Source organism: Talpa occidentalis, unplaced genomic scaffold, assembly GCF_014898055.3.
Source record: "Talpa occidentalis isolate TD23 unplaced genomic scaffold, MPIMG_talOcc4v2.1 talOcc4.10, whole genome shotgun sequence".
Classification (NCBI taxonomy): domain Eukaryota; kingdom Metazoa; phylum Chordata; class Mammalia; order Eulipotyphla; family Talpidae; genus Talpa; species Talpa occidentalis.
In genome coordinates this window covers 72,878,902-72,900,571 of record NW_023600993.1, presented here as the reverse complement: position 1 = coordinate 72,900,571, position 21,670 = coordinate 72,878,902, and the positions used below count along the sequence as shown (strand labels likewise).

Genomic DNA, 21,670 nt, shown 5'->3' with positions numbered 1-21,670 from the left:
TTAAAATAAAAATCCCCATATATATCACACATATGATATGATAAGGAAAGATGGTCCTTACCACCCAGACCCGTGGTGGGGAAAGGAACCACTCCAAGGCCCCCAACAGTCTAGTTCAACGCCACGTGGTTCCACTGAGCTCTTTCCTTTCCCGCGCCGCCAGGTGTGCGCAAGCGCAGAGAGAGTCCCAGCGCAGCTATTGAAACCGCGGAGCATCGATCAACTCCGTATTCGACTTCTTGACTTGTCGGCACTCGATTGAGGCTCCTGGGCTTTACTTCCGGTGCCTGGTTCCGTTTCCGGCTTTCATTCTTAACGGGACTAGGCGTTGACTTCAGGTGAGTTGGGACACATTTTACCTCTCTCTTTCTGTTCTCCAGGCGGTGGTGGCCTCTCCGCCGAAATCCTCCACTGTGGGAGCCGCGAGTGGACGAGGCGGGATGTTGGGACCCGCTCTCGTTTAGCGGCGGGTTCGCGCGAGGCTGCACGAAGCGGTGAGGGGAGGATGGGCCCCAGCGAGGTGGCGAGCAAGGCCCGCAGCGCTGGAGCGTGTCTGTATTTCTGGCGGTGGATCGTGTGGCCGCATCTTTGGGTTTCGGGCAGGTTCCTTGGGCGAAAGCGCCTGTGTCTCTGAGGCGGGAGGTTCACAAGCTTATTAAGTGACGGGTAGATAACTAATGTCTCTCCGCTTGTACCGGATGTTTCCAGCTCCTTGTGTTCTCCAGTTTCTTTTTTGAATTGGGGAATAATCGCCCGGGTGCCCCCGCAGTAATCCAGGCCACCAGAAGACCTTACCTGCGATATTACAGGGGTCTCCTCTCTGATTTCTTCGCCTTCAGTTTGACCCATCACTTCCCTCTCGTTGTCACCTTCGCGACTGCAGCCCTCCAGGTTCCAGTTGAGGGGGTTGCAGGTCTGAGCACCTTACCTGTTACTTACACAAGCACAGTCCCTGTCGATAGACTCTGCCTTTGTCAGTCATCCTACACTGTTCACCTGCAGCAGGCGTATTTGTGAAATGAAGGAATATGCGAGACACTCAAAGCAAGCTCACAGTTTGCGGCTCAAGACAATTGAAAAATGAAATGGTGTGCTAGATGTGAAAGAAAATCGCAAGAGACAGAAGATACGGGCGGAATCCCCAGGCTTGTTGCTTTACTAGTGCCTTAACAAGTTCCTTAACCTGTAATAGCCGTTAGTTACAGTTGTTTTAAGTGCTTTGCTGCGATGCTGGAACTAGATGGTACAACTTTATCTCATTTAGTTCTAATTTCTGCTGGATAGGGGCTATTACCACCCCCATTTTAGTGATGTGGAACTGAGAGATTAAGGAACTTGCCCTCATTCATGCAGCTAGTAAGAAACATAGGGAGGATTTTAATTCATATCTGGCTAGTATTAGATTCTGAGCTCTTAATCATGCAATACAGAGCACCAGTTTTTCAAGCGAATGGCAGTTAATCTCGAAGTCAGTCTAACTAGTGATGGCAATACATAAATAAATAGGTATGAAAGTGCTTAGTAAATGTGCTTGGTAAACATTGATGTTTTAAATGATTTACAGGGTGTACATTTGTTAGTTTTTCATTTTTCTTCAAGTTATTCAGTTTTAAGTTTTCGTTAGAAAAAGAAGCTATTTCATTAGGCACATGAAAAGCATTATCACTTGTCACAAGTGAAAGATAAGTTTAAAAATAATTGTACTGAATAAAATGTTATTAAAATCTTGCTCTAAGATGGTGTTTCTGCAAGTTTTGAACCTGAGAACGGTTTGGTTAAAATGAAGCCAGCAACCGCTGGTGAGATTTTAAAGACTACTGCCATACTGATATTTTCTGACATTTGGGTTTGAAAGAAAATTGAAAAGTTAATAGACCTTGAGTTGTGTCCCTAGGACACACTACATATGAAATACTTTTCCATGTTTATAATACTCTATTCTGTCTTTTTAGACTATTTGACCAATTGAACACAGAACATGGATATCAGACCGAATCATACAATTTATATCAATAATATGAATGACAAAATCAAAAAAGAAGGTAAGTGCTTTTAAAAATATTTGTTCGCAACCATTGTGTGTTTAATTTCCACTGTCTTAAAAATTGTACTACTTCGGGCCTCCCCTGGTGGTGCAGGCACTTGAGTGAGGCGCTGTGAAGCTGTTGGCAGCCTCAGCAGCGCGGGTTTGATCCCTGCCAGCCGGCGAGAATCTCACATGGCTAAGCAGACCTCTCCTGTCTTGCCCACTGCTCCCCTCAGCAGTATATCTCGTCAGTCTGCCTGTTCTGTTCCCCACTCTGTCTCTGGTGAATCCTCTCACCCTCCCGCACCTCTGGCCTGTACCCCGGTTTTTGTATAAAATAACTAAATCTTAAAAAAAAAAAATTGTACTGCTTCAAGATTGCCCTTTAGTCATCTTTCTCAATATTTGAAACAATGATTTGTTCCTTCTTGTATAAAAATTTTAAGACTTTCAGACAATAAAAGTATGTGGGGATTGAAAATCTGTTGGATTTGTTTTAGCTTAGGAAAATGGTTTTAAATAATACTTTCAGTTAGTTGGAAATTTTTGATATTAAACTATGTAACTTTGTTAGTGGTGTGGGTGGCATTCAATGCAATATTATTTTATGAAGAATTTTGTCATTGTTTCATTCACAAATAACTTATTTTCTCTCTAATTTTGCGCAGAATTGAAGCGATCTCTATATGCCCTGTTTTCTCAGTTTGGTCATGTGGTAGATATTGTGGCTTTAAAGACAATGAAAATGAGGGGGCAAGCCTTTGTTATATTTAAGGAACTGGGCTCTTCCACAAATGCTTTGAGACAGTTACAAGGATTTCCATTTTATGGTAAACCAATGGTAAGTTCATCTTATTATTTGGGCATTAATTGCCATTAATGGTATGGTAGATTTATAAATATACACTTAAAACCGTGGCTGTTGCTTCTGTTTTTAAGTATGTGTTAGAGTGCGTTTGGGTTATTTTATATTGACGTATTTTTATAGAACGGCTAGTAGAATTTATAATCCACCTAATTTATTATCAATCTACAAAGTACAGCGAGGTGTAGAATATTTAAAAAATAATGAAATTGTAAGTAATTTTCTCAAAAAACTACACTACACATTAAAATAACTCAGAAGGTTGATAAGAAATCTGTGAACTTGTAAAACAACACATTACAAAAATCATGGGTCAAGGAAGATATCTACTCTTTCTATATCATTTTGAAATACTATGTTAACAGAAACTATGAAATGTTAGATAAACCTGTGACCTAGGAAAAATTTGTATGTTGGAATTCATAGGTTTATTAGAGAATAATAATGAATGGAAATGAAGTAGTGGCACATGGAAAGTATTAAACTTGCAAAATGACATGAGTGTCACATTTAGCTATTGCGTAAAGACTGGACTATGGGAGAATCAGAAATAAAGTAGTAGGGAATTCAACTAGGAGGCTCAGGTACAAGTCAGAGATGGTAAAAGCATTGGGTCGAGGTGGAGACAGTATAAAATAAGGAGTTCTCCACTTGTGAGTACACAGTACTTTGGGTGTGGATTCCATTGCGCTTTACTTCTGGAATTGCAATGTGATAGGAATGTAGGCTGAGAGTTCCAAGGGCCTGAGCTGAGTCCTCTTCTGGTTCTGCCATTAACTGCCTTTGTGCCTGTGTTTAGTTTTACCAGCTTTGTGTACGTAGGTTGGCTGTTTTTAATCTGATTCAGAGGTCAGCAAAATCTCTATGAAGGACCAGATAACTAAATTTTTTTATACTTTGTGGGCCACATGTGTTTTCTGTTGCATATTCATTTGTATGTGGGTGGGTGTGTTTAACAACCCTTTAGAATTGTTTTTAAAAAAAGTTCTTAAGTCATAGACCATACACAAACAAGCCATGGGCTGGATTGGCCCATAGTCTATATAGTGCACAGCACTGGCCTAATTTTTTTATTTTACAAATGAAGAATCTAGATTATGTTAATATAAGCAATGGCAGCAGCTAATCTCCTAACACCGATAATGTTTTGTTCTCCCAAAATCAGGAGTCAGGACATTCTGTAAAGGGCCAGATAGTAAATATTTCAGGCTTTACAAGCCAGATACTCTATGTCACAACTACAGAATTTGGAATTTATAGCAGGAAAATCAGCCATAGATAGTTTGCAAATAAATGCTCGTGGCTAAGTTCTAGGAAGACCTCATTTATAGAAAGAGGCAGTATTGGCGTAGTCAGTAGTTTCAGGGCTTTGGCGTCACACTATTTAACTCAGGGTGAGTATTTTTTCCTCTGTTAATGGAGCAAGTTTTCCTCTATCCAATTCTCCTTTCCCATCTCTTCCTTTGTGACTGGGCACCATCTCTTTGGAACAGTCCACCCCGGAAACTGGAAAACAATACCCACATACTCTAATTTTTAGATAAATTGGCATTTCCTGAAACTAGTTTACCTTTCTTCGTGTGAAGAAAAAGCATAAATGAGATCTGAATTGGCAGGCGCATAAGACTGGGTTTTACTTAGGTCTCAAATTATGTTAATACAAAAGAACAGTTTCTTCCTTTAGGAAATAGTTTGCTGACTTGAGATGACAAGTTTGCATGTCCTTATTACTCAGATACAGGAAAGCTGGAAGTTTCTTGCTATATTGTGCCCAGTTTTACCTTGCCAACTAATCATTTTAAATCAATGGAAAAAATTCATTAGGCTATCTTCATATTAAAGATATTTTAGGAGCTCAATTTTCTGACTCAAAAATATAGTAGATTCTGCCAAATCTCCAGTATCTTGGAAGAGAAAGAAGTTCTCTTTGTATTTATTTTAAAGTGGTTTTAGATGTTGGTCTGATACAATTCCAACATGCCAGACAAGAAATGATAAAAATTTTCTAGACTTTGAAACTCAAGAGTAAAATTTTCCTGTGAGATTCAAGGACATTTGGTAATTTTATGGCAAAAATACCTCAGTAAAGTTGAACCATTACCCTAAGAGCTTCTGTCCTGAAACCTTTGGCATAAATGTAAATCTTTCCCCTTCTCTAAGTTGTGGGAGGACTTTTCTTCCTTATCAGTATAGTCAGTATAGTCTAGGGTGGGGTTTTCCAACTCTGGCATTTTTGACATTTAGAACTAAAAAACTTTTTGTTTGGGGGGGCTATCTTGTTCATTGCATTTAAAGCATTCTGGCCTCTGCCTTTATTTATAACATCTCTAGTCACTAGCGCAAGCTTGTCAGTTGGTGGACAAAGTAAACTGATTGAGAACTACTGGTTTAAACCAGCCAGACAAGTGTGATGATTGAGGTCCGATTTTCACAAGTAACTGTCATACGGTCACCCAAGGTCTATTTAGGTCAGAGGGAAAGTTGAAGACCCAAGATAGTTGGGAGGGAGTCCCCGGTGCCACGTCACAGTTAGTCAGAGCTGTCAGCCTTTTCCTTTTGGTTTGATGGTGGATGTGCAAAAGTTGCTGGCAGGAGCAAGTACACGTAGAGCAGCCCAGAGCTGCCAGAGAATGTGTCTGGTTCTGAGGTTTCCCCAGTGTATTCATTTCTGGCTGAAATGAGAAAGGAAAGAATTGCTCTTGGATTTGATAGTGTCTTTGCTTTTAAGGCCCACAGTACTTCAAAATGTCAGTTGTTCCCTTCAGACTGAGGTTAAATTCTAAGTACATAAGACACTTTTAGATAGTAATTTGTAGACTATTATATTTTGATGAGATCAGAGAGGTAGTTTTGTTTTTTTAGACTCTAGGAAAGAAATGTTTCCTTGAAATAGAAGTTGCAGTTTACGAATGGGTGTACTCTAGATGTTTAACTCATAGCAAAAAATTTAGGACCGTTAATTGGTACTGAGTCTAGCTGTACCACAGTGAAATACTCCATAGGCTAGGTAGGGGCTTGCAGCTAGGGGCATGTGCAACCCGCATTCCCTTTGTACTTGTCATAAGTCTTAGGCCCCACCCAAACCTACTGCATCAGAGTCTGCACTTGGATTAACTCTCTAGGTAATTGGAATTCACAATTAAAGTCTATAAAATTCTGTCCTAGTTCAATGTTCAACACTTGCTTGCTGTCTCAGCTGCATACTATTTCTGCTGACTGTGACAGTTAAGACTACGTGAGTGGCCTGCTTGTACTAACAGTGATGCCATTTTTTCATCCTTTCAAAGCATTTTAAATATATAAGTAGATGCCACGATTGGTCATTTCTTTTAAAATAATAGCGCAGATTCAAAGGGAAGTCATTCTTTACTACTTTGATTTTGGAAGCAGCAACACCACTGTCATACATTCTGCAGCTAATGGACACATTTGTCTGTTCTGTTGAGAGTCCCTGCTAAGGAATAGACAGCTTTCCACCAGAGTTGTCTTTATATTGTGTTAGTAAATGGAAAGAAGCAGTGGTGTGGATACTTCAGTCTTTTTTTTTCCCAGATGAAAATACGTCGTTTTTCTTAAACACAGTTGAATCTAACTTTGTTTAAGTTGTGAGTTGTAGGCCATGATTTATTAATACTTGAATTTGGCATTCAGTGTTGGTGACAGAATTCCTTAGGGATGTCTTTAAAATTAGTTTGTTATGTGTTTGATAATGAAATATGAAATATTCATGGCTAGTATAAATAGCCTTCAGCACAATGAAAAGTAACCTGTTTTCAAACAATTAAAACAGCGAATCCAGTATGCAAAGACAGATTCTGATATAATATCTAAAATGCGTGGTACTTTTGCTGACAAAGAAAAGAAGAAGGAAAAGAAAAAAGCTAAAACTATAGAACAGACTGCAACAACTGCAAACAAAAAGCCTGGTCAGGTAAGAGGGGCAAAAGTTCTTTATTTTTGTGTGTTAAAAATGTGATAAGGGATGTCTGCCTTCAGAGGGTGATCTTTGAGGCAAACATGCAGTGTGTGTGTATGTGTGTGTGTGTGTGTGTGTGTGTGTTTGAAAGAAAGATTTTTAAGAATAGTTGAGTTCTAAAATTTCAATATTGATATGGAAGCAACAAATTAAAATACGTCTTTTGCAGATTTATGTCAAACCCTTTTATTTGAATTTGCATGACATTTTTATCGTTATCCAAAATCAGTTGGCTTATTTCTCAAGTTCTGTTGCCTACACATAATACTGTAGATACTATCTTTAATCAAAGCTGCTTTCTTTGAACAATTCAGGCATTTTAAATTTAATTTAAAATACCATATTAAAGTGAATTGTCACCCAAAAAGTAGTTAACTTTTGGTTTGAAAAGTAATTAGAAATCAGTTTTCCTAAGTATAATCTTAACGTTTGTCTAATTGTTTAAAAAAAAAGTTAGAAAATCGGGTCCTTAGTTTCTCTCATGTATTGTACCATAATTTTAAAGCTTGCAGGTTAGGTTTATGACATAATAGCACTCTTTAAAGCTTAGGGCTCAACCTTTCAAAAATATTTGAAAAATTAAATACATGAATATTTGAGTCAGTTAAGATACAAATTCTTCGAATAAAAATAAATGGAATTTTAAAAATCTGTTTAAATTAATATAACCTTTATACAGTAATTATAAACATCTGCTTTGTTTTGGAGAGGTTGGTGGTTTTAACTGTTTTTCTATTTTGTTCAGGGAACACTAAATTCAGCTAATACTCAGGGAAATGCAACGCCAAATCCTCAGGTAATTTTTTTTCCATGTGGTACTTACTGTAAAATGAAATTATAAAACAATAACAACAATTACAACCTGCATATTTCTAGAAACTGAAAAATAATTCCATCTGTAAACATAGCATCTTAAATTATATAACACTTTAATGTAGAAACTCATTCCTCAAAGCATGTTAATCTTCCTTAAGAGGGAAAAAACAAACCTTGGCTTTATTCCTTGCTTTCCATAATGGAAAAGAGGAGCCAAAATGTGAGATTTTAAACTCTGTGAAGGAAGGCAGGGAGCAAAATCGTTCTTTTCCCAACATTGCTTCCTTGATTGTCCTCCCAGAGCTTTATGGAAAAAAGACTTGCAGAAACTGGCCAGCGATGCCAGGTGGCTAAAACATTGTTTCTTCTGAACTCATACTCTTTGAGTAATACTGCTTTAGATTTACCCTTGCTCTTAATTCCACAACACAGATATATTTAAGTCTCCTTATGTAGGTGTTTTTAAAACTCTTCACCAGATCTCCTTGCTAAAGGCCTCAAAGAGAAAGGTTAATTATCTACTAATTGTTTCATTGGAACCAGAGGTTTTTCTCCTCTGATTTTAAGTTATTTGCATTTTCTTATAATATGTACTTTTCTCTTTAACTCTTTCAACAATTATAATCCATTTCACAAATGCAAACACTTAATTCTCTAAGCCTTAAGTTGCCACTAGTTGTTCTATACACTTCATCTTTTCTCTTTCATCAAATCCACCTAAAATGCAGAGGTTTTTTTCCTGTATACAAGTCCCTAAAGTGTTCCCCCTAAGTTAGGGTAAGGTGTCAGTATATGTAGTTTAATAACTAGAAACAGTTCTTGTGCCTACTTACTTGTATATTACTACATGCTATGTGTATCTTATTAATTGCAAAAAACACTATAAAGGTCACTATTGATTCTAAGTGGTAATCATAATAGTCCCACACTTTTTAGGCTTGGAATGTAGACTATGGTACAGAGAAATTGAGTATCTGAATGTTACTACTTGAGGAACCAGCTGAGGAGGGGTGGATCACATTATTACCTTCTCCAGTTATGACCCACCTCTGGATGCCTGAAACTTAAATATTGGTTTAAATTCTCTTAATCAAATACTTTAAAAACTGTTAATATTTGTAATTGTCCAAATTTTTATTAAGTTATTTAACTGCTTCATTAGTTACTGTTAGATTTATACTTATTTGTCTGATTTCTTCGTTTTTTAGCTTTAGTTTTCAATGTGGTATGATTTCATAAGCCTTAATGAAAAGGAATATAGCTCCTGGAAGTTTAGGTTAGTAAGAGCCAAGTGACTTACAAGACCTTTTACACAAAACTAACTTTGTCCTTTTTCTTTTTAATAGGTCCCTGATTACCCTCCAAACTATATTTTATTCCTTAATAATTTACCAGAAGAGACTAATGAGATGATGTTATCCATGCTGTTTAACCAGTAAGTTTTCATAAACAAGTATGTATTCTGAGCGCCTTCTGACAGAACAGACATTCCCTCTGTGATTGACTCCATTTGTGTATCATACAACATCCTTACAGGTTCATTGGTGTAGTCTAGGATTAGTTATGAATATAAGCCAGTCTGCAGATTTAGCAAATAAAAAGCCAAAATAACTCCTAATGTTTGAATTATTTCTGTTTGGTGAGTAAAACAGAAAACAGAGCTTTGATATAATGATCAAAGTGGAAGTAGCTTACATTATTCCTGTAGTTCTGTCATGATATTAGTTATGTTTTAGGTTCTTTCATCCTACTCAGGATTCTTTCTAGGATTACCTGTATCAGTATCTGGAAGTTGCCTATTTAAACATAAAAATAGACATTTATGTATCTGATGTCATTTACATATTGATGTGTATGTGTGAATTGTTTTTCTTTTTCTTTATAGGTTCCCTGGTTTCAAGGAAGTACGTTTGGTACCTGGGAGGCATGATATTGCTTTTGTTGAGTTTGAAAACGATGGACAAGCTGGAGCTGCCAGGGATGCATTACAAGGATTTAAGATCACACCATCCCATGCCATGAAGATCACTTATGCCAAGAAATAATTTTGGGATAGTTGTGTTAAAAAGGACTTGGTATTATTTATGTGTTTGTTTATAACATAAACATCATTTGAGCAGGTTATTTTTAATAGTTGACCTGGGGTGGGGGAAGGGGAGGCATAGAGAAATTGAAATTTGTGAAGGATTAAAAACATTACTAGTATTTCTTCAGCCTTAGTGAGCTGTGAAATATGAAGCCCTGAATTTTGTACAATAAACTTCTATTTGTATTCTACACATTCATAATGCTTTGCTGACCCACTTTCCTATCAAATGTTATATGCTAGTCTAGAACACATTTTAAGGTATATGCAACTATAATAGAATGTTTTTCTAGTATTATTTTTGAGCAGCTAGTGGTTGAGATACACTGAACCATTTTAACATAAGTAAAGAACTAGATCACAGGCCAGTAGTTGGCTCACATGGATGGTAAAAATAGGCATCCTGGATATTAGGTGGAAATGAGACCTGAGCAGGTTCTAAATTTGATCTTCTTATCCTTCAAATAGTAGTGTTTTGGAGGATAAGAAGGATAGAGGGTAGTGTTTTGCTGGTAGTAGGCATTTCACAAGTCTTTTTGATTAATGTTTAATTGAATAAAGGCCATTTAAGATTAACTGTCCTTAGCTTTTTCTGGGAAACTGAGGGAAAGGACTTTAAACTTCACATTTTATGCTCATCCTCTAGAAGCAGAATTGTTCCTAAGAAGCAGCTGCTTGGTTAAAATCTAACCTCTTTAATACCTCCAAGGGAAAGATTTTAATCTATATCTTTTAGACTAATAGACTGCAAAACATTGCCAATCCTGATCTTGCTACCATTTTGTAATTCTAAAACATCATTGTTCACATATTCCCAAAGTTTATTTTCTTTAGCATTTTATTTAAACTGTTCATCAGAACAGAAAATGTTTCACAGACCAGCCTTGGCTGCTTTGAGAGGAAGTGGATCAGTGCGGGAGGAGTGAAATGGAGGAAGGGAGGGAGAGAGTAGGAGGGGATTGTGTAGACCCTTTTAAGGACTTCCTTATGCTCCATGTGAAATAGAGAACTATTAGAAGATTTTAAAAATTGATCCATTCCAGTGTTTAATGAACTTTGACAATTGTGAGTCATGGAGTCATCAAGAAGTAGAGTATTCCATAACACCTCAGAACTCCCCTTTGCAGCCCTTTGCAGTCAGTTTTCTCTTAGCCCCAATCTTAAGTACCATTGATCTGCTTGCTGTCACGTAGCTGTCCTGTCTAAATCATTTTTGAGGTTCACTTTGTTTTGTGGGTCAGCACATTTGGGTTCATTGCAATTTGGGGATCAGAAAAATGTGGCTATGAACATTTGCATACAAGTCAAGTGGATACCTGTTAGATTTCAAGTGAAAGAGTGACAACTGATTTACTTTCGAAATCTTGTATGTATGATAAAATTTCTAACATACAAAAGTTAAGTATTATACAGAACTCCCATAAATGTATCTGAGCCATTAACTGCATTTCTGATTACTTCAATGTATATTTCTTAAGTATGAAACCACTCTACATGTCTACAATATGACCAGCCAATTCAGAAAATTACCTTAACCCTATAGTACCATCCAATCTCATTCAAATTTTGCTGAGGTACCAATGATGGCCAAAGAATCCAATCCAGGATCATGTTTTATGTGTAGTTGTCATGTCTCTTTAGTCTGTTCATCACCCCATCCTTACCTTTCATGATCTTAATTTTATGTGGAGCTATCCCTCTAAAATGTGTGTATTCATACAATTACATTACCAAATAATTTATAGCAATATCTCTACTTGCAATCCAACAGCTGAGTTTATTCTAGCCCTTCCTCTTAGTTGTAATGCTCTCCACTAATCCCATTAACTTGTGTATGTATTTATTTGCTAAAATTTCTTGTAGGTAAGCAAACTGTAGAATAGAAGTCTTCAAGAGGGTGAAAGGGGAAAGGGAAAGTCACATACTGCACTTTGAAAATTTGATCAAACTAGGATTGACCTTTCATGCATTTGTGGGAGTGGGAGTTGCCTGGAGTGCTCGATTGGAGGGCGTAAATGTTGCTACTTATACTTAATTCTAAATTTTGGCTGTATGCTAGAACCGCCAGGGAAACATTATTTGATCTATGCCTCAGATCAATTAAGCACAATCTCCAGGGCTGGAGCAGTCATCAATATTTTTAAGCTCCCTGCATGATTCCAATATGCGCGAAGGTTAAGAACCAATAAAGTAGATTTTTGCCTTTATGAAGTAGGTTCTAATGATGAGATAATTAGCTCAAATTGTGCTTTTCAAAGGCAGTATATTGACAAATAGAGGATATTATAAAAATGGAAACTTGCTCACATTTCTATTTTAAACCTCAAGACAAAGTATTTTCTGTTTGGGTATTTAGCAAGTATTTTGTCCCTTGAAAATGTATCCGGCAAAGGTCTAATGAATGTGAAGGTCTATCTAAATATTCTTCTGTATTGGATTTGCCCTGGAGCAGTACTTAAAGTATAGTGTTCTACAAATTGCATGTGTGTCTTGTTAAAAATGTAGATTCAAGTATATCAAGTCTGTGGGTGGATTTAAGATACTTTATTTCTACAGTGATGCCAAAGTTACTAGTCTAGGGACCATGCCAGAATAGTCCCTAACACCCCCAAATTTCTGCCTTAAATAATTTAGTCAGTGAGTGTTAATGAAGAGGATATTATGGACCTCTTAAATCTGATCAAACCAAGACACTTTCTCCAGGGGAAATTAAAAGTCCATACACAAGTATACACCTAAACATACAATTTCAGGTGGATAATGTGTTTTTTTCAGTGGATATCTGCTTATGAGTACAGGTATTTTTCTGGGTGCTGATGAAAGCACAATGGACAAGATTGACAAGGTCCCGGCTTGGCGAAGTTTTTGTCTTATTGTCAGTTAACAGCACTACCATTAAGTGTATAAGCAGCCTGTCAGGTAGCTGAAATGTTGGACAGTGTGCCACCATAATGAGATGGTGAGATCGGGTGTGGGGGCTGGTGGGAGTGGGTCTGCTAAACAGATGTGTGGAGACGTCTTGGCTAGAGACCTGAATGCCAGTGTACATTAGAGTAACATCCCAGGCAATGAGCTCAGAGGCTGTAAGTAGAAATGAAATGAGCTTAACATTTTCAAAAGGTAGAGAACAGCTGATACAGCAGGAACAGAATAAATGAGGGAATGATAAGTAACTTCATAGATTGCCAGCAATGCTGGGCCTTACAGGTAATGGCAAGGAGACTACTACTACCCTAGCCACTTGCCCAGGCCTATTTTCAGACTCTAAAGGGAGCCACAGTTTCCATTTTTTAAAAGATGTATTTATTTATGCATACAAGAATGGGGTATAGGCCAGAGGTGCGATGGGGTAAGAAGATTCACCAGAGACAGAGTGGGGAACAGAATAGGCAGACTGACTGTAATACTGTAATACTGCTGAGGGGAGCAGTGGGTGAGACAGAAGAGGTCTGCTGTGCCTTGTGGGCTGCTCCCTGGCTGGCTGGGGAATGAACTCATGTTGCAGAGGCTGCAGATAGCCTCATAGTGCTGTGCTCAACCCCTTGCGCCACCAGGAAGGCCCCACAGTCTCCATTTTAAGAACTCTAGATCGAGAAGCAAATTTAGAAACTGAAGGGGGAAAAATGCCTTTTGGGAATTAAAGACTCAGAGAATATATAAAAAAAATTGGAAGAGTAAGTAAGCAAGCTCAGGGCAGCCTGCGCTGGACCCCCAGCAGTGTCTAGCAGATCTGCCAGACATAGCTTCTTGCTGATTTCAAGCTTAAATTGCTAATAAGCAAACTTTACATAGAGATTTCTAAGGGTCTCATTCCTGTTTCTGCCCATGGCAAAGCAATAGGACATCTCCGCCTGCCCAGGACTCGTTAAGAATTGAGATTGCTTCTTCACTTCACCTTCAAATGACCAATTGCTTTGCTGATAGCATTGTCGTCACTTTGCTAACCTGTTGTGATAGCTTGGATGCAGCTTAATTCAACATTTCACTCTACTTTAGGGGGCTTGTAATGTGTGTGCCAATCTGAGTTTGTGCAATCCTCATTTCTTAAAAGTGCCTCTGAAAATGGCAATAGTCTTTTAACTCTCCTGTGCTGAAGACTGGCTTGAAATTCTAACACTCTTCACCAGCTGCCCAATCAGGATCAAGACAATATAATCAGTGCTTAAGTCCCTAGAGCATAGGAAGGAAAAACACACTAGCCTTCTGCTATCAAAAGTGATTTCCAATTCATCCTGTGCTTGAAGTGAATCAGGAAATAAAGGATTAGAAATCCCAATTGTAGCTTGACAGAGAATGGATGGAAAAAGCACTGGATTACAATCCCAATCTTTAGATGAGTGGTTGGAAAAGTAGTTCTAGCCTGTGGAGGGCCTCCATTTCCTCAACTACGAAGGAGATACTGAATTAACCAAAATTCCAAATCAGCTGTATAAAAAATTCTCTCTGAAAATACTGTGCATGTGTTCACATGTGAACACATGCATACACACACACACACACACACACACACCAATCAAATTTTATATTTTAAGTATACTTGCCTTACTAATTTATACCTTGGAAAAGGGATAAACATTTTTAAAGTAGGATTATTAAAAATTTTTATAGAAATTACTTTGTAAGTTGAATGCCTGTCCCTCATTTTATGAGGTGACCACATTAGGGGAGGGAGGAAAATGTTCTGCTCTGAAACTTTGTCACTAACCAAGTTGGACAGGACATCCTGACAGTAGCATCTATTCTAGAAATAATGGGGGGTGGCTTGCTGATGAGAGAGATGACTTCCCCAAGGGTTTTCTAAAAAGCAATAACCCATTGCTGTCTTTTCTAATAGAGAGTAAAACATTGGGGCCTGTTTCTTTTTAGTTCATGGCAGAGCATACTCTATCTACTATATATAATGTACTATATGTAATATATCCACTATAGTACATATACTAGTATCTCTAGTGTCAAGAACAGTACCTAGTGCATAGTAAGTGCTCAGCAAATATTTGCTGACAAGATGCGGCCAGGTATTAGTGCTCCAACTTTGGTGACTCCTAGAAGTGGCCCTCTATTTATGAGAAAGAAAATGGGAAGCAGGGAAAAGGTGTGAGCAACACAAGCCTTTAGCCTTACTCCCTGTGTCCAATGTCTATGAGCATTTTGAGAGTGAATTTCAGATAGAGGAGGTGGGAAAAGATTGTTCCATTTTTCCCATTATACCTAATCTTTCCTTTTCCCATTGTTAGGATTTATATGTGACAACTAATGTGTTACAATCCATGTCCGCCCCAATAGAGACATTACTTCCAAGACTCCTATCATACTTTGTAAACTTAGGTATTTTTCATTTGTCTAGTACATAAATCCATATGATTATTGATTGGATTTGTTTAAATCAAAATTATTTGTATTAAAGATACAGATCTCATATTTTCAGTCTTTTTATGTTAGCCCATCTTTGCTCATAGGTTGAAATATGAGAGTTGAGTTAAAATTTTTTTTTAAAGTTTTAAAATTCTCTTAGATCTTTCAACAGTACCCTGCTGATAAACAAGCCACAGCTAAAGATGCTTCAACAAGGATGGACCATTTTGGATATTATTCATGTATAAAAAAGACATGGAGTTTGACTCTCTTTGGAAAATGAGATGCTAAATGGCCTCTGGAGCCTGGTAGCTGTTATGAAAGAAGAGGTATCATAGACACCTTCCCATTGGCTCAGGGATTTACCCAGATGTCTGGCTTTCACATAAAAGACAGGAACCGCTGCAGCTGGTCTCCACTCCTAGTTGAAGGACTGCATCAACAGCAAAAACAGCAGAAAAGGAAGATGGCAAGACTATTACTTTTCCTCTCAGGACTCGCGGCTATATATGTGGTGCATGGAATATTTATGGACAGACTTGCTTCCAAGAAGCTCTGTGCAGATGACGAGTGTGTGTGTAAGGACATTTTTATGCCTTTCATTATTTTTCTAGGATATAATTGAAAAGATATACACTAATAGCATAAGCCTAACTATTTCCAAGTGAATCTTCTCCAATGCATATGTGATTAGCATTGATTCCTCCTACTCTTGTGTTAGTGTCTTACTATGGAGAATCCACTTTCCTAAGACTGTTGCATGCAGCTTTCATACTTTGGATATCTTACTCTTCTTGAATTGAACAAGAACTATAAATTGTGAGATATTAGTCACTCTGATTCCTTAGTTTTCTGATATTTTGCCTTTTTACTGTTGTAGAATTCAGTTGCCTAAAATGTAGTCATTTCAATGTTGTTTTTTTTTTTTAGATACTATTTCTCTGGCCAGAGCACAAGAAGATTACAATGCCTCTGACTGTAGATTCATTAACATTAAAAAAGGGCAGCAGATCTATGTTTACTCAAAGCTGGTAAAAGAAAATGAAGCTGGAGAATTTTGGGCTGGCAGTGTAAGATCAGATAATTAAAAAAACGTTTATCTTGACATGTTGCTCTAAACTTTCCCTTTTTTTTTTAACCTATTCGCAATGCATTTCAATGTCTAAAATTAACTGATAAGAACAATGTAGAGGTTGTATATACAAATGTGTATTTAATTTTATTGCATTTTAAAGCAACAAAGATAATTTCATAACAGAACCAAATGTAGGTTTATGTGATATTTTGGCAAGAAGAGCAAGTTAAACACATGGGATCTTGAGCATCCTGAAGAGTTTGAATCTCATTCAAAAATGTTTGAGGGGATTTGCCAACTAAAAGGCATGTGTGTTGGCAGTCAGTCTAAGCTTCAATATTTTAAGGGAAACTCTAGCATCCTCTTTAATTCCAAAGAATCTGCTTTTGATGGTTAAAACATTCAGGAGTAGCCTTGGGGAAGGATGACTCAGGACTGTTTTACTGTCCTCATCTACAGCCCTGAAGATAGGGTCTCTAATGATAAAGAATTAAATCTGAAATTCACTTACATTTATATTTATTTAAATACTTTAATAATGAGAAATAAGAGTCCTTTAAATAAAAGTGTCTATTTACTTTTAAACAAAATTTACTGACTGTAGTTATTGATGATTTCCAAAAAAAAATGATTTCAGGCTGCTCACAAGATGGCAGAAAACAAAGGAATGTTAAAGCAGTGAGTGAGGCCAATAAGACTAAGCCACAAAGGAATAAATAGATAGGTAGTTTCTGTGGGATAACTTAGTTGCTCTTAGTGAACTTCAAATTTGGCTCTGGGCCTCTGGAATCCAGAGTGAAAAGCAAGGCTTTGGCAGTTAGTAATTTTCATTAAATGTAATGCGATGCCTAAGGGTGTCTAGTTGAGAACTGCAGCCATTTCTCCCCTGACTGTTACACTTCTGGGCACTCAGGTTTATGGTGATCGCCAAGAGGATGAGATGGGAATCGTGGGCTATTTCCCCAGGAACTTGGTTGAGGAGCAACATGTGTACCTGGACGCCACTAAGGAAGTCCCCACCACGGTGAGCATCTCAGTGTGGTGGACCTAGGTGCCAGATCTCGGGGTAATATAAGCTAGTGGTGGATAACGCATCATGCAACTCAGATGCTTCAAGATAAGCCCCCACTTCCAGTGAGACAGCCAGCTCTGCAAGAGAATTTATAGCTGTTATCAATGGTGAAAGATTGGGCAGCTTTCTCCACTGAAGTCCTTTTGTTTCAAATCCCAATTATTTGGAAAGGGTCCATGTCACAAAGAAAGTTACCAAAATAGTATTAATGGATCTTACTATAAATAAGTGGTTGCATTTATTTAATGAGTCTATTTATTGGGCTGGGAGAAGAATACGCACTTTTATTTAATAAAATCAAAACATTCTGGAAAAATCCTTGAATGCTTTATTTTGTGGTGGATAGACTCTTTCTTTGTATGTAAAAAATTATACTCTTTCCAATGCCCTGAGGTCTTATAAATGCAGGACAAAAATAAAGATCCCCTTTGAGTAACTTTGCAAGGTGGTTGTTTTGAAGCTATTCTCCTGGAGCTAATTGTTGTGCTGAATAACTTCAAAACATTGCCCAGCCTGAACAAATGGTGCCCACTTGTCATGGCTTCTTAAACTTGAATGTGTCAAATAACCATAATTAAAAACGTGTTTGGGAACCATCATTTTAAGTAGTTTTTGAGTTAAAGTGGTAATTATGTCATACTTTGGGGGATTCAACCTTAACTTATTCCAAATTCAAATTTCTCTGTGGTTAGGTGTGATTTTATTTTATTTTATTTTTGTGTGTGTGTGTGTGATTTTAAATAAAGAAAAAGCACATCTGTTTTCAGTTCCTGCCCACTTATTTTAATCATTTCTATTGTTTTCCCCGCCCCCAGGATATTGACTTCTTCTGCGAGTAAGAAATTAGACAAATCTGCAGCTAGAAAGAAAACACCAAAAACAAAGAAAAAATTGAAAACAACCAAAAACTGCATGTTCCTAATATGAAGCTTTTGTTTCAAAAGGAGGCCTGGGTCTTGAGGCTGGCGGTGGCAAATGAAGGAGGAGATTCAACCAGGTCACATTTTCTGGTGACCTGACTTCCTACCACCTGGGGCTGAATGAAAGTTGGCTCAAATGGGTCAATTGAAAGCAGAGAATTACTTTTCAGTTTAGAGAATCTTCTCTTACATGGGGATCATATGCAAGATGGTTTATTTGTAGTTATTTTTAAATAGTAGCTCTTCCAAGCTCTTTGACTCCCTTTAAGTCACCTCCATAGATCACAGGACTTATCTTTGGACATGATGTTTTTTGCTTATTTGTCTCCCTGGACAATGGGATTGTTATAATGTATTATTAAGAAGGATTCTAGGGCCTCCCTGGTGGCCTAGGGGTTAAGTCTCAGCACTATCACATCTACTGCCTGAGTTTGATTCCCTGCCAGGGAGCTAGCCCACATATGGCATAGCAGACCGCTCCTGTTTCACCCTCTGCTCCCCTTAGCAGTGTATTTCAGTAGATTGCCTATTCTGCACCCCATTCTGTCTCTGGTGAATCCTTTCACCACCCCATGCCTTTGACCTATACCCCAGTTCTTATACGCCAAAAGAAAAAAAAAAAGAAGGATTCTAAGATTGTTATTACTTTTAACAAATGGCATCTCTGGGATGTGAAGTTGATGGGGATGGGAGAAGCCATTTGGACTCATAAATGTCTATTCCTCTAAATTTTTTCAAAAAATTCTTTGCATGTAGTTAAGAGTTTCTGTGTATTTTGAGATAATTAAAATGCTTGTGCTAAACTCAAAAAATGTTCACAATTTCTGAGTAAAATTTTTTATAAAACATTTTTCATTTGGGGGCATGAAAAGTTTGGGGGGATTGGGAGAGGCATTTGTCCCTCAGTTTTCTGTGGTCTGGTCATCCCATAAGGATGAAGAAGAGGACATTTAGGACAAGTTGGGACTTGGATCCCAGGGTCATTTTTCAGCTTTGCACACTATGACTTTGGGGGAATATGTTTTTGCCAAATTCTTATGGAGGTCAGTTAAATAAAATAATATCAAAAACAAAAAACAAAAGCCCTAAGTTCACTTATTTTTGTTTCTATCACACCTTTATTCCCTAAAAGGTTTCAAGCAGTGTCTAGCTTTCTCAACACAATTTTAGCTAGACATATTTATCCTACTCACATTTCTATGTGCTTCTCACTTTCCAGCCCCCTCTCACCTCCAACCCCTGACACCCTCTCAGCCATTAGACACCCAGCAATTCCATTGTTTCCCACCCCCCTTCGTCTGCCCAAAGCACCTCATGCATCCACATGCACAGGGCCTCTGGCTGCAAGTTCCCTCCTTGCCCCAAGCGGCTACCACCACCCCTGGACTGAGCTTACCAGGGTCTCTTTGGGGATCTATCTGCAGGAAAAGAATGAAATCACTTGTGGGAACTTTAACACCAGCCAGACTATTGGAGTGCAAAGGGCCATCTCTGGGCTAGCACCTGGGAAAGGAGTAGCAGGCAGAAGCTTGGGGCCCACTGCAGACCTCTGAACCTGAACCTGCATTTCAACAAGACCCCAGGATCCTTGTTGTTTTATGGAGAGGAAAAACTTACTTCTACTCTCTTAAGTTTTGTGACGGACCTAAGGATTAAACTGACCTAAGATGGATGGCAGGAGAAAAGCATTTACCTATACATGGGAGACTTCAAAAGGAGAATGAAGACTTGAGGAAGCTATTAGGGCCAAATGTTTATATACTTTTTAACCATAGAACAAATCGTGGGGATGTGTAAAGACAAAGGGGCTTGGACTAAAGGCAGTAAATTGCGGGACAGAGACTAGGACATATATGGGGAAACTAATGGAAGTTAAAGTTTATTTCAGTAGGTTCGTTTATATAGGCCCATTTCAGCATCAACACCAGTTTTTGGTGCTAAGAATGCTCTTCTCCTTCCAATGCAGAAAAGGCACCTTTCTCATAATGTAATGGGGTGGTCCCCAGGAAAGGGGGAAGTTCCAGGTTTCCTGCCCCACCCCAAGGAGGGGGGAGCTGAGGAGGGAGAAGAAGCAGCTGCAGAGGAGACTGAGGAAGGAAGGAAGCAGGATGGAGAGCCAGAAGGAGACCTGGACGAGGCACATGGAGCAGAGAGACATGTGACGAAACGGCGCTTACCTTTTGGTCGTGGACTGGGTGACACAGATGTGGGTGAGAGACCGTGGGGAGGATAACAACGGCAGCTTTTATCTTGGTTTTGATTTTCCTCTTTTCCTCCCAGACTTGTCTAGTTGTTTCTGATGCTTTTCTGTGGGTCCCTACTAAAAGGTGCTTTAGACTTGGGGCAGGTTTTGGGGCCTTGCTCAGGGTGGACTTTTATCTATAAGGGGATGGGTAACTGTGGGTGTTTGATTTGAAAACTATATTCTTTGTGTTTTCTGTATTGTTTACTAATTGTGTTAAAATTCCTTCCCATTAAAGTCTTACATGTTTTTGTGCAGGCAGGTTTGCAGGGTCTGGGGTGCCCCTCTCCCTGCCCTGTAACATTAAGAAATGTTATAACTGGTTTTTAAGTAAAAAGTGGGGAGGTTGGAGAGTCCTTCCTGCACCCACTATTGTCTTAAGTTACCCTCAGCCTTTGAGCAGTCAGCTCAAAGTAATCAGTATGCCAAAGCAGCATATTTTGGGGTGGCATGTTCTGAATTTCTTCATCATTAAAAGTTGAGAAACAACTCAGGTGGGTAAGCCGAAAGCAGAGAATTACTTTTCAGTAGAGAAAGAATAACTTTTCAGTAGAGGTACAGTGGCTTCTATTCCTCAAAACAAGTAAGTTTATTCTGGATAGGTGACTAGAGTACATGATCTTATCTTGGATACAACCTTTTTTTATATTAAATAATCCTATAGTAAACACAAGCAATTTGAATAGGTGCGTTGGTTTGGTTCCCATATCATATCAAAGTAAGTAGATTACAAGTAATGTGAATGGGGGATTTCCGAAGCCTCTCCCACCTTTGATATCATGTGGAATAAGAGCTCAGACTTCTGTCGCTCTTGTGACTATGTTTGCCTCTTGCTTCCCAATCCATTCAGCTACATGTGGGAATAATAATGCCTTTGAGGGTAGCACAATTAACTTTGGAAGTGATTAAAAATGAGATACCGTATGTAAAATCACCCAGCACAATGCAGGTAGGTATTGTGCTTTAAGAAACACTAATAACATGAAATTCAAAATGAAAGTTTTCAAAAACCTATTTGAAACCTTTGAAAAAACTAGTTTTTATTTTTTAGTGAATCAAAAGTATATCTTGTGCATGTTTTCTTTCCTAAACACTTTTTTTTCCTGCAGTTTTTCTGAAGTTGTTTGCAAGGATACTGTAAATACCTAGCATGGAGACACACAAACATGAGCTAGACAAATGTCATAGTTAATGTCTGGGATGACACATCTCCCCTGCCTTTATTATGAGGACAGTGTCT

General features: G+C 38.2%; 2 protein-coding genes across 2 annotated transcripts; both read left to right on the top strand.

The window, feature by feature from the left end:
- The first annotated feature begins 259 nt into the window (after nt 1-259).
- On the top strand, nt 260-9,959 carry SNRPB2 (small nuclear ribonucleoprotein polypeptide B2). The gene is made up of 7 exons (XM_037494336.2): nt 260-338; nt 1,953-2,042; nt 2,695-2,867; nt 6,682-6,822; nt 7,613-7,663; nt 9,030-9,118; nt 9,569-9,959. The coding sequence occupies exons 2-7, from the start codon at nt 1,979-1,981 to the stop codon at nt 9,726-9,728; spliced, it is 678 nt and encodes a 225-aa protein (XP_037350233.1). The 5' UTR covers nt 260-338; nt 1,953-1,978; the 3' UTR covers nt 9,729-9,959.
- Nucleotides 9,960-15,574: 5,615 nt separating this feature from the next.
- On the top strand, nt 15,575-18,295 carry OTOR (otoraplin). The gene is made up of 4 exons (XM_037521076.2): nt 15,575-15,699; nt 16,052-16,191; nt 17,110-17,220; nt 18,084-18,295. The coding sequence occupies exons 1-4, from the start codon at nt 15,588-15,590 to the stop codon at nt 18,105-18,107; spliced, it is 387 nt and encodes a 128-aa protein (XP_037376973.1). The 5' UTR covers nt 15,575-15,587; the 3' UTR covers nt 18,108-18,295.
- Nucleotides 18,296-21,670: the final 3,375 nt, after the last annotated feature.

Bases quoted from the DNA above. Each gene is read 5' to 3' on its own strand.
- SNRPB2 (XM_037494336.2), top strand. From the start codon at position 1,979: ATGGATATCAGACCGAATCATACAATTTATATCAATAATATGAATGAC. The intron at 2,043-2,694 runs GTAAGTGCTTTT...AATTTTGCGCAG, and splicing joins TGACAAAATCAAAAAAGAAG to AATTGAAGCGATCTCTATAT. The intron at 6,823-7,612 runs GTAAGAGGGGCA...TATTTTGTTCAG, and splicing joins CAAACAAAAAGCCTGGTCAG to GGAACACTAAATTCAGCTAA.
- OTOR (XM_037521076.2), top strand. From the start codon at position 15,588: ATGGCAAGACTATTACTTTTCCTCTCAGGACTCGCGGCTATATATGTG. The intron at 15,700-16,051 runs GTAAGGACATTT...TTTTTTTTTTAG, and splicing joins TGCAGATGACGAGTGTGTGT to ATACTATTTCTCTGGCCAGA. The intron at 16,192-17,109 runs GTAAGATCAGAT...CTGGGCACTCAG, and splicing joins GAGAATTTTGGGCTGGCAGT to GTTTATGGTGATCGCCAAGA.